Source organism: Aythya ferina (assembly GCF_964211825.1).
Source record: "Aythya ferina genome assembly, chromosome: 7".
In the NCBI taxonomy this organism is placed as follows: Eukaryota; Metazoa; Chordata; class Aves; order Anseriformes; family Anatidae; genus Aythya; species Aythya ferina.
Window position 1 is genome coordinate 20,038,590 of NC_140302.1, and position 13,101 is coordinate 20,051,690.

The 13,101-nt window shown below is 39.9% G+C and overlaps 1 protein-coding gene across 3 annotated transcripts; it reads right to left on the bottom strand.

Moving 5' to 3' along the window:
- Positions 1-535: 535 nt before the first annotated feature.
- On the bottom strand, positions 536-8,740 carry ANKRD22 (ankyrin repeat domain 22; the record flags this gene model as incomplete). Of its 3 annotated transcripts, XM_084526216.1 has the most annotated exons (6): positions 536-1,011; positions 1,702-1,800; positions 2,906-2,983; positions 3,313-3,420; positions 4,399-4,590; positions 8,523-8,740. In XM_084526216.1, 6 exons carry the CDS (start codon positions 8,541-8,543, stop codon positions 934-936), a joined length of 576 nt encoding a protein of 191 aa, XP_084382342.1. In that variant the 3' UTR covers positions 536-933. The 3 variants fall into 3 exon arrangements, with proteins under 3 accessions (XP_084382342.1, XP_084382343.1, XP_084382341.1); XM_084526217.1 differs by lacking the exon at positions 2,906-2,983 and having other exon boundaries at positions 8,523-8,731; XM_084526215.1 differs by lacking the exon at positions 8,523-8,740 and having other exon boundaries at positions 4,399-4,614.
- Between the last annotated feature and the right edge of the window lie 4,361 nt (positions 8,741-13,101).

A 13,101-nucleotide genomic window follows, 5' to 3' on the forward strand; every position in this document is an offset into this window, starting at 1 on the left:
TACTGCCTTCATATATGCAAGAGAAGAAACATGAATTTATTATTATTGTTTTGGTATGTGCATCCTCTGCTGTGTGCACCACTTTTAAAAACATACTATCCTGTCTAGTCCCCTGGGAATGACACATCTGGCTCCCATCATCAGCATTTCAATTATTGATTTATTTTCTATTAGTAAACTGTTTATATTGGAAAGGTAGTCAGTCTAGACACTTGCTTCTCTTCTGAGACTAACATATTTTCATTGTTATTTATTAATGCATTAAAGCAACCTGGGAACTGGCTTTGTTTGTGGACTTCAACAACTTAATCTCTTCTTGCTCTTTCTTATCTGAGAAAAGAGAAGATAAAACTTCCCTCACAGCAACAAGGTGTGTGAAATTTGTAGCAGAGATGGAAGGAGGTAGAACAGAGAGATCTGTTTGACAAGTCATTTCCATTGTTGGAAAAGAAATACTAAGAGGAAGGGTGCCAGACCTTATATAAGCTGCTGTGGTATACTGTTCAGTTGTCAAGCATATCCCCTAAAGAACCAGTAACACACACTAAAGGATATTTTATTACTCCATCAGCTGCCAATCATGTGCAATGTTTAGGTTTACAGAAGTCTTACCATTGACTTGCTTGTCTGTGCAAGTCAAGCAGTAAAACTGGGGGAGCAGATGCGAAGGGCAATATTTTGACCATTATTGTAGTCATTCACAGCTTAGTAGAAGCAAATGAACTCCTTTCAACCCACACAGCCTTGGGGGTACTGACAAGTCACATAAAAAACAGTCAAAGTCTGCAGCAAAGAACAGGTCGATTTGGACCAAAACTCTATCAAGTACCAGACCGCAGTCCTCCGCAGGACTCCTGCAGTTGTGAGAGGTGGATTGCCAGATGGGGTAATTTTCTGCATGTTCAAGAGTCCTTGATAGCACCCCATCCAGCACTAGGAAGTTTTCCTTAGCATGCTTTCAATGTTGCTGAACTGTAATCTTCTCGCAATATCTAAAGGAGTCTCCCCATCCTGAAAGAAACAGATGAAATACATTGTAATATGATAAATACCAACATACCAGGTCTAATACTAGTCTTGCTAAAGTCAGGGACAGAGTCCTTGCCCCCACTTAGGTAGTGATAGCCAATCCACTGTTTCCTGGGGCTAATGTCCAAAGACACTGCAGAGCTGATTTCAAGATCTATACAGGCAGAAGTTCGCTCATCTCAGCTGAGCAGTACAGGTATTCCCAATATCTCTTGGGACAATGTTTGAGCTTCTCTGAGGACAGCAGCTGCTTGACTTAGCTCCTTTCAGAAGAATGGTGCTCAACAAAGCACCTAGGAGGGCTCTTAATACTTCCCTGCAGCCTGCATCTTAGGAACAAATGTATCACAGCTATGAGTTAGGCTGAGGTATTCTAAAGACAGCTAAGAGATCTGCCAATCCACTGAACATCTAGGCAGTTTTGAATGGAAGAAATCTGACAGTGAAGAATGTGGATTTTAAAGTTGGTCTTGCCAATGAAGGCAAAGGGGCAAATATTGTATTATACCCCCACAGCAAACAAGTCTGATGCCAAGAAGCTGTGCACCTTTTGTTGTCTTTTTTTGTTTTGTTTTGTTTTGTTTTTTTAACTGCTGTACACCAACCAAAGCCTACAACGTAATTATTCACCCTCTTGATAAGGAAATACAGTTATTAACTCCACTGTCTTACCTGATTCTTTACAGAGGCATCTGCATTAGCTTCAAGAAGCAGAGGAATGACTGCCTGGTTTTTCATTTCACAAGCATAGTGAAGGGCTGTGCTACCAGACTGAAGGGAAACAGTAGCAGAAGAATTTTATTTTTATCACTTCTTTATTAGATCTTTGTTAATTCTATCAATTTTACTCTATGCCTTATCATTTTTCCCCTAATAACTAAATGCATTAAAAACGTATCTCATTTCCCAATGCACAACACAGTAAAATACATTCTCATAAGAGCAACAGGAAAATAAAAAATCGTTCCTCTCCTCAGATGTAGTTGCTAAAACAAATCTGATACCTTTTATCAGGAAGCCAATAGTTCTTTACTTATTTCAAAAGATTCCATAATCTTTTGCTCAACAACTATGTCTTAAGTTTGAGCAAACAGTATTGCTTAAGTGTTTTATAATTTGATTGCTGGTGAAATTGTGGTTTCTCCTTTTCTACCTTAGAGGAGAGTAGCTCTTTGCCACACCCAAGGAGACTAGTCAACACAGACATTACACGTGGTAGATCAATGCACTCTGAAAACCAAGAAAAGACACAGGGTCTAGCACTGGGACATGACCTTTGCCCATGTATCTACTCCAGTCCAAGAACTCTTAAATGGTGATAAACCCAGATCCTTATATTACTAGAATCTTTATAGGATCAGGTATTTAATACATCAGTATTTTGACCCAGCTGGCCTGGATTCTCTTCTAAGAGACTTTGGTCAGAAAGGGACTGACAAAGTTAAAACAAACAAACAAACAAACAAACAAAAAAACAGAAAATCATTCCCTCCAGGGGTACATACCACAGCAGTGAAGAAGCAGATAGTCAATTATAATAGTCTAAAGTAAAAAGTAAAAGTGCACATCCAACAACATCACATTGGTTTTTAGATGCTGTGTTTGTAACAACAGTTGTTCTGGCTCTAAAGCTAAGAAAATAATAAGCTTGATCAGAAAGCTGCACTGAGCTGTCAGTGGAGAATTAGCTGTGTACATTACAAAACTCCTGCCAAAGTGTCAATGTGAAAAACTGAATCTTCCTTTTACATCAAAATCAGTTCAGTCCCTGGTCCTACTCTGGAAGCAGTATTTTATAGCCAGAAGACTCTGAAGTTTGCTTTTAGTAACATTTTATGCATATGAGCCATATTTACGTTTGTATAATCCCACTTACAAAGTCTGTAGCATTAACATCAGCTCCAGCCCTAAGCAACATCTTGATCAGGTTTTCATTCTGCTTAGTTTTTGAGATCTGTTTGGTGCAAGGAAAAGAATAACACAGTGAGACAGTTCATCTGCATACATGATTAAGTAGATGTTGGCAGATACTGTTTTTCCTTAAAAAATAACAATAATAAAATTGTCTGGCTTCTACAAATGCCAAACTGATGCAGTGATACAATTCTGCCCCTTCAACAGTTACACTTGTAGCAAAAACACTGCTTCTTCCATTGCTCTCCATCAGTTCTTGTTTCAAAGAGAGCATTCTGTAAGCATTCCTGGCCTAAAATATCACCATAAGAAAGGTTATAAGGGGAAATGTAAAGATATCGGGGCTTTTCTGCTTTCCTCCAGACTCACCATGAGAAGATATCCAATAAGCAAAACTGGCATGAGTATTATGATGAGCACATAGTCAAGGAAGGTAAACCGTTTTCTCACAGCATAATGCAGACAAGTGCGGTCCTTCTAAATACAAAATAACTCTGATTAGTATCAGATTCACTGATCTGATTATATTTGTTTAATACTGACAATACTCAATCCTTTTATATTTCACAATCTTTTTTTTTTTTTTTTTTTTTTTTTTTTTTTTTTTTTTTCCCCAGGTTATCTACTATAAATAGTTCTCTGATTTTCAAGCAGAAACTGGCACATGCATTTTGCTTCTTTCAAGTGGTAGCACATTTAACTTGTAAAGACCCGTGAAAACTGGACTCCACATGAAAGAAGGATGTGGGATCCAAAGGATTCCAAAAGTATGTCTGCAAACTTGGCTGCAGAGACTTATAAGAGCTCAATGTCACATAGAGATACACACAGAGGAAATAGCAAGACCCCTAGCAGACTCTCAGTGAGAACAGAGTTTCAAAATCTTTGAGTATTGCATGTACCAGAGCTAGTAAAGGGCAGAGCTGTTGACTTGGGTGTTAAAGAACACTCATGTTAAACACCCTACAGTTCCTCAAACTGGAGTCTTACAAACTAGGTTATGGTGTTACATCATGGCCCAAAATGGACATGCTGTAAGAAAAATGGACAGGCTGTCCTTCAGAACTTCCTTTTTACTAGGGTGAATAAAAAAAAAAAAAAAAAAAAAAAGAGGAACAGAAGGAACAGAAATAAGCTGGAGTGTAGGACAAATGCAAATTGCTGCAGGCAGAATATACTGGGGATGCCATGCAGTATTACCTAACCTGGGATCATGAACATAGAAAGAATTTCAGGTTGGCAATGTTTATTGTATCCTGTGTGCATTGGCAAGTCAGGAAAATAAGTGAGGAGATAAAAAGAAACATAAAGGTTTATTGAATTACAATTTAGGGGTTAGACATGCCTCAGCTGGAAACAAAAGTAAGGTTTGGAAGTACTGGCAATGTTCACACACATGTACTCCAAGAGTCTTAAAGAGCAGTCAGTGCAAAGGGCGAGTCTGTGGCCACTTACCTTGTTTCTGAGGTTGACATCAGCATTTCTTTTTAGAAGATAGCTAACTATTCTGTTGTTTCCCTGTTTGCATGCACAAATTAAAGGGGTATCTCCACCAAAGCTGTCCTGGATATTCACGTAATTGCTGTTTTTATCCAAAAGGAGCTGAACTTCATTGAAATCATTATTATACGCTGCTTGGCAAATGGGCTGAAAAGAGAAGATAATATTCATCAACCGATATGATTCACTAAGACATTTGTACTGCCCATCCTGGCTTTTACTTGCACATGCTACGAAACTGCCAAGCATTTCTGACAGAGGTTGTAATTCTAGGTGACTTCCAGAAGATGGTGGTAAGAGATGACACACAGCAAATGAAGCTGAGAATAACAAGAATGCTTTGAGTTTCTAGTATCCTAACACAGCCCAACAGTGGGAAGTCTGGCAGACTGGTAACATTTGAAGTTCTCCATTCAAAAGGAAGAGTTTTCTTTCTTTTCTTTCTTCTTCTGTACCGGGGTTCTTCATCATTTTCCAGGATAGGGCATTTCTAAATATCACCAGCAGTTTTTCCTTCTCATCTTCCCTTTATCACAGTCTAAATATGCTACAAGACCTAGCCCTGAACACTGAGCCACTTCCCCACCCCCTCCAGTTGTTAGCTTAATTTTTCTCACATTAAAAAACATTCACCTTATTTATATTTTCAAACAGGTCTTTTCTTTAAATATTACCTACAGTTTTTCTTTCTTATCCTTTATCATTTTATTTATGGATTTATTATTTATAATTCATTATTTATTTATTTATTTATTATTTTAATAATATTTTGATTCAATAATATATTTAATAATACATTTATTTATTATTTTATTATTTATTTATTATTTCTTATCCTTTATCACAGTCTAAACAAACAAAGAGCACTGAGGCAACTACAGAGTTCTGACAATGTAATGTACAGACAGTAGATTCCATGTTAAGCCCTAGAAAACACATTTCATGTCTACAGAAAAGCAAGGAGACTGTAAGTCAGGAAGCCCTCACCCAGATTTCCACAGTGTAGGAAGCCTGTCTCAGTAGTGGCGCAGCTAAACAAGCAGCTTCTGATGTTATGGTTACTCTATTACTGTTAGCTGTCCATCATGCATAAGAGGGAAAAAAACTCACAAGATGCATACTCAGAGCAACTGGAAGGCAGTATCAGAAAAATCCAAGATTCACAACTTGGACTGAGACTGACTCAGCTGTGGAGAAGTGCAGGACTATGACAGCAGAAGTCTCAAATAGCTGTTGCTCTTGCCCGGAAGGGTATAACAGCCAGGAGAACCGCCACAGTTTCCTTGTTACAGATGCACTGCCAACTGGAGGACAGATATAAGTCTATGGCCTCTCTTTAGGCACATGAGATACTAAGGCCAGTGCTCCCAGAGAGAGAGAAGAGAAAAAAAAAAAAAAAAAAAAAAAAAAGAAAAAAAAAAAAAAACTGAGGAAAGTATCAGTGGGAACTGAGCTCAGTTTCTGGAGAGGTTTGCAGTCCATGGCTCTCCCCTACACCACATTACTTGTCAGCTCCCAGTGACCTGAGCACCCCAGAGAGCTCAGCAGAGGCCTAGTCCTGCTCTTCACCGTAGCAGAGGAGACAAGGCTTTACACAAAGCACAAACAAGATACAAACAAGAGCTCCAGGTCTGAAAGGCAGGGAGCAGGACCAACAATTTGAGCTCAGGTAAAGACGAAGTGAGCACCTCTTTGAACAGTCTCACAGCAAATCCCCTCACCTCTGCTCGCACCTTCCTGCAGCACCACCTACACTGACACAAGCTGCACACCAGAACCTAGCAGCTGCACAAAACATATGATAGAAGGCCAGAGAACACAGAACCCCAACACCAAACTCATCCCACCCTCACCAGGGGTGCCCTTTCCCTGCTGCAGGATCGGGCAAACCAGGAACTGCCTCAGACCCTCCATGGACAGAGCACACAGCTCTGTCCGACTGAAGAGAACAAAGGGCAGGCACTGGGGACCGTGCTGTGTGGGAGGTGAAAGAAGGGGGACCTGGCAGCTCTTCAAAACCTGGCTGTGTGGATACAAGGCTGACAGCAAGCTTACTCAGCTTGGGAGCAGCCACCAAGGGGCACTCAAGGACATTGGCATCTCCAGAGAGCTTTCAGTGCTCTGCAGGAAGAACCAGCCACAGACACAATGCTGTGCAAGAGCCTGCCTGTATGGTTATTATGAAATCTGGGGTTGAGGATTACACATGGCAATGACTGATGGTCACCCAAGTCAGGTGTTCAAAGAAAAGCTGAATATGGACTTTTAAGCAAAAGCTCTATAGCTAGATCAGAATCTCTCATTATACAAACACATTTTACGAGCCCTTTAGAAGAGGATTGCATTGTTCGGTATCTGAGGCTACAGGAAAGGTGAGAAGTAGTCATAGGACAGACAAAGATTTTAATGTTTAAAATCACTCAGTACAAGATCACCAGATAAGGGGTGAAAGTAAAAAACATTAGATGTCAGATAGAAGGACAATGCCTCTATGGAATTGTTTATTTATAGTCTCAATTATGGGTCATATGTCCGAAATCAGGACCTGGTAGTTTGCTCAGATTCAGATGAATTGCCACATGTGAATTTCCTGGTTTGTTTTCAGAGCTTCTTGTATTTTCCTCTGCTTAGATTTGCTGAGGTAGTGGTAGGCTACCAGATATTCAGCAAATTCTACCAAACATGACATAAAAGTGTGAGGCAAAGCACTAAGGACAAAGCATTCAGCCACTAGAGAAGAAGCTAAAGGTAAAGCTGGTCTTGCAACTGGAACAATAATTTCAGGTGATAATTGCCTTCTCCTTCAAGAACTGCAAGGGATTGCCAAAGTTACATCAGACACCAGCTGTTTAGACAAAAATGGAGTCACTTCATAACATCCAGATATTCTGAATCAATCCAAAGTCTTCCTGTGTGCTAAAATTCATGCAGAGGCATGCTATGAACTTAACAGGAAAGTCTAAATCATATTTGGGATGCTGAGGAATGTACTATTATCCCTTCCATACTTCTCAGCAAATAAAACTTGGACTTTCTTATTTGCACTTGTGTAGATTTTTATCAGGTGTAAATGATTTGCTTTTACCAAGCAAATTACCTCTCACTCAAAAAAAAATTAAAGGAAGGATAACAAACCATATGAAATTATTAATTAACAAGCATGGAAGATAGAGACAGCATTTGAGCATTCTCTAAACACCACTTTAATTAAGCTAGATGACTGGTTTCTTGTACAGTACTATCTCAGAGTAGTAGAACTGGAAAGAGGAAACAAATACTTTCAGAATAAGACTCAATCTACTCAGCCTATCAGCATATGAATGCACAGATTCAAGCTTTCCATAATACTGAAAGAGGAGAAGATGTTTAATTTCATTGAATAGCCTTTTAAAAATAAAAGGGTGGCTTTCAGCATCAAAATGTAACCTTTTAAAGGAGCAGCTATCTGATGTTATCTCCAGGAAGATAAACAGCAGTACAACTCACTGTATTCACAATCAAAAAGAACTGAAACTTTCATTTGTTTCCAAGTGCACAGATGGAAAGGTTATAAAACAACTAGTAAGTCTAGGTAGCACCTATGCTGAAATCCAGAGTTGTGCTAAATGGACAATAGTCTGAGGATAAACCCATAAAGAGCTATTTTTTATTATTATATTTTTTTTTAAATCACCTTCCTAAAGCAGTCCTGGGACAGGGGGTTTCCTCAGATACTACCTTTATTATTTGTATTCAACAGAAGCCGAGGAGTCTGCTTGCAGTCCTTAATTATGCAGTGCTCAGAATCTCTCTGATATTAACGCAGAACAGCAAAAAAATGTTGAACAAACACATACTTTCTTTGTGAAGTCACAACACTTATACTGGTTATTGCACTTTCTTTGCTCCTACAAACAGTACTTTTGCAATTTGTAATAGCCAAAGCACAGCATTTCCAAAGGAAAAGAACTTCCATGGTTTTAAGCCTGTGTATGTGAGGATGTGAAAGGAAAAAAAAAAAAAAAAAAAAACAACTACAGGACTACTGTATATCCACAGCTCCAATAGCTTCAGTTACCGTGCAGAAAATGGTCACGTACCTCTGAATAGAGTATTCCCATGCCTATTCTTCACTGCTTGAGTTCTTTCTTGTTCACCAGCCCAACAAGTTAACCTCACTTGAAATGCTCTTGAGCTTGTTTAATTCTGGTTAATATTTAACTTAAAACGTAGCTATCTCGCTTTCTTAAGCTACATTTCCTTTAAGTGCTTTCTGCGTGGTAGCATGAAACAATTGCCTTCAGAAACCCAACCCAGTGAGGTAAACGTGAGAACAGCAGCTTATGGGAGACTGACAGAACAAGTTACAACAGAGAGAAGCATTTTCCTTTGTTATTTTTGCAATAACAGCCTCTGGTTGCCTAAAAAGGAAGGCAGCAGAACAGACTAGGGGGTTGGGGAAAGAAAAAGAAAAGAAAATTTCACTAGTGAAGAAAGGGAAAAAAAGAAAAAAGAAAAAAAAAAAGTAAGAAAACTAAACTTGGAAACAAGTAACTGAGAACAGTAGCTAGTTTGCCAGTCAGTAGACTTCCCACTTGCATACAACTCAAACTCTCTGCAAGAACACGTCAGATGTCTACCAGGAAAGATCCCACACCTTTGATGAGAGTTCCAGGTGTAATTAGCTTCAGTCTCTTATTAAACACACCAGCCCATTTCATCACCATCTGCTCACTCATTTCTTCCTAGCCCAGCCCAAACAATGAACATGACTCATGTTTAGGCTGCTCATTTTACACATTAAATGCCGTAGAGCTTCCTTGGGAAGAGATTTATTCTCAATGCCTCCATTCTGCTTGAGTGTTCATGGTTCTAAGAATAAGATGATGAACATTTCTGTATTATGCTTAGCCTTTCTGAGTAGGATATGTATATTTTAAGTGTTTAAGACACTCCAAAATCCCTTTTCCCTTTATAATTGGAATCCACTACATGTCCTCTATTTCAAAGTTTTAAAACAAATGCGTGCAACTGCCCATCTTAAATCCAATCCATCTGCGTTACATTTGAGAACTTTTATTACCATACAATTTTCAAACTTATTCTCCAGTGAGGTGGGTAGACATTTAAAACTACTTATCCTTCTCTGGTTAAAGTTGGATAGCTCCACTGACTAGTGGCAGTTTGCTGGCACCAGTTCTAAACATTTCACTGGCTCCTTACTGGAAGAAAATTAGGTTGGATTGGAACAGAAACACACAGTACACCTAACTGCAACAAACCTCCCTGGTATCCTCCCAATGAATTGATCAGAGTAGTAACACCTCAGAAGTAAAAGGTATTCACAGAATCACAGAACTGTAGGGGTTGGAAGGGACCTCGAAAGATCATCGGGTCCAACCCCCCTGCCAAAGCAGGTTCCTCAGAGCAGCCTGCCCAGGTAGGCGTCCAGACAGGCCTTGAATATCTCCAGAGAAGGAGACTCCACAACCTCCCTAGGCAGCCTGTTCCAATGCTCCATCACCCTCACTGTGAAGAAGTTCTTTCGCATGTCAGTGCGGAACTTCCTGTGCTCTAACTTGCAGCCATTGCCCCTTGTCCTATCCCCACAAACCACTGAGAAGAGGTTGGCTACATCCTTCTGTCCCCCACCCCTCAGGCATTTATATACACTGAGGAGATCCCCTCTCAGTCTTCTCTTCTCCAGGCTGAACAGACCCAGGTCTCTCAGCCTTTCTTCATAGGGAAGATGCTCCAGGCCCCGTATCATCTTTGTGGCCCTCATTCCTTGTCAGTATTTTGTCATGTCCAGATCCTAAGGAATGGGCACTCTCCAACATCAGCTGGCAAGGTTGTTGGAATTTATAAACGCTTATAAAGGCTTAAATCACTCAGCTGTTCCCTAGTGGGAACAACCTTAGTAAATTACTTAATTCTCTCTTAATACCAATATACAAACGTATGGTATTAAGGTGGTTTTGGCTGGGACAGCCAAATTTTCTTTATAGTAGTTTCATGGTGCTGAGATTTGGATTTATGATGAAAATGGGGTTGACAACACACCAATGTTTGAGCTATTGCTGGGCAGTGCTTACACAGCCTCGAAGCCTTTTCTGTTTGTCACGCTGTCCTACCAGCAAGCAGTCTGGGTACGTACAAGAAGCTGGGAGGGGGTACAGCCAGGACAACTAGCCCCAAATGACCAAAGGGATATTCTATGCCATAAAACATCACATCCAGCAATAACAGCTAGGAAAAATAAGGAGGAGTGTTGTTGGGGGACTTTTGGAGTTACAGCTTTTGGCTTCCCAAGTAAACATTACATGTGATGGAGCATGTGATGGAGACCTGCTTTCCTGGAAATGGTTAAACATCTGCCTGCCAGTGGGAAGCAGTGAATAAACTCCTTATTTTTCCTTTTTTTTTTTATTTTTTTTTTTTTTAATGAGCTTCCCAACTCTTACTCTTCTGATTCTCTCCCCAGTTCCACCACGGAGAATGAGCAAGTGGGTGTGTGGGACTTTGTTGTCTACCAGAGATAACCCACAACAAAAGGAAAATAATTTTTTAAAGAAAAAACTAACAAACCTGTCTTCAAATAGCACAGAGATAGATAGCTTCAGGCATCACCTTTCCCCAGACAGTGTAAATTACCATTTAATCCAGTGTAACATCTCTGGCCCTCTTATAAATTATTGAAGTGAGTGTTGCGGTCAGAGTTTTAGCTGGAAAAGAGATAAGCAGCCCAACTGCGATGAGATCTGAACTCTCAACTGAGATGAGATATGAGTTATGGAAATTCATGTAGTCACAGGTTCAATTCTGCTAGATGTATATCCTTACTGTTCTTTAACATGATTATAAATGAAGATTCAAATCCTGACTGTTTTAATCTTTTTGTTGTTGTTGTTGAATAAGTTGTTTTTTTCTGCAAAAGATGCCAAGACTGAGTGGATGGGTGAACTGGGAGCTATTTAGTCTGTGTACTTCCTGAAAGAATTTACAGTACTTGAAAAGTTTTCTGTGAGCCAGAATCGAACTAGGAATTTATCAGAAGGGCCTTCACCTGAGAAACGGTAAGGGAAACTTAGTAGGAACTACTGAATCTTGTGATGCTTGCACATGTGTGTCTACAGCTGAGATGTGATGGGTTTCTTTGGGGTGACTCAAGGTGACTGGTGACTTCCTAGCCTTACATCCCAATGCTCATACGGTTGCTACTGGGGTACCTCTGTTACAGTCCATCCTGTGCCTAAGACAGTTGTTCCAACAACTCAGCTGCCCTCAGGAATGTTCCCAGTGCACAACTGATCTGTTCTATCTCCTTCCCAGTTTCCAAATGCATGCCTTGAACTCCCAAAGACTGTTGGAAATTACCATAAACAAATGGGGAGAAAGCAAACAGAAAGTAAAAAAGCAAAAATGTTATCTGGACATACAGTAAATGAAGAGCTTTAGGCTCCATCATAAGCTCTTTCTACTCCCTTCTTGCACCAAACACCTGTCTCTGCACTTATTTCGCATTTCTTTTGGTCGTATTAAGAAACATGGCTATTGTCTCTCACATGTTCTCACACCCCCTTACTTGAGGAAAAGGATGAGTTTTGGTTTTGAATTTATTTACTGCACACTTGGTTTTAAACATGTGCTGGACCTAAAAGTGGTAAGACTGATATGTAGGCTGGGATGATTAGTTCCAGAGAATCCATTTCTTCAGACTTTGTCTAGTTTTAAGAAAGTTCTGTCCCAGGGCTGAAGCTGTTGATTGACTATACCTGCAGAGTACAGTCCGTTTGAAAATCTCCCCAACACCAGCAGGTGCTACAAAACAGGACACAGATATGTGCACACTTCACAATTGCGTTCTGAGGACAGAATACAGGAGCCAGAGCTACTGAATTTCCATCTTTCCCTTTTGCATCACTCTTAGGATTCATCACTCATAAAGGCTGATCCTGGCCTGCCTGAGCTACTGACCTCCATAACCAGTTCTTTGGCAGTATTGCACAATGTGAAACACAACGGCCCCTAAAAATGAGTGGAGCTTTACATCTGCACAAACCTGCAGATGCACAAATATTTGCAGCATCAGTGTTATCCCATATGGTATCTCTTCATCTAAATTATCCAAGTAGGATATTGACTGGGCGATGCCTCAGCAGAGCGATGCATGTGATAAACAACTAGTTTCTTTCCCATACATGCCTACTCAAACAACAGGTAATCATCTGGCAAATGCAGGAAGAAAATTTATGAGAACCGTGAGAGTACTTGGGAAGAGGAATAGAGTTCAAAGATGAAGGGAAGAACACATACAAACCATTTCCTTAAATGAACTCTACCTTTGTATTTTATAGTGTTTGCTTGATCTTTCTAGGGAATCTGCTTTGGCAGGGGGTTTGGACCGGTGATCTCTTGAGGTCCCTTCCAACCTCTACAATTCTGTGATTCTCAGAATGAATGCCTGAGAAAACTAAGAATCATCCCTAATAGCCACCATGCTTTTGCCAGACTTTGTAGAAATATATTCTTCAGTCTGGTGGCTTAACATGAAAAACATCAACATGGTATGTACAGTTCTCACCAGCTCTATCAAGAACTTAAGCTGCTGCTCCCAAAACCTACCTTCAATCCTATAGTATGAATCCTCAAATTCTGTTAATCTACATCACACTGCAG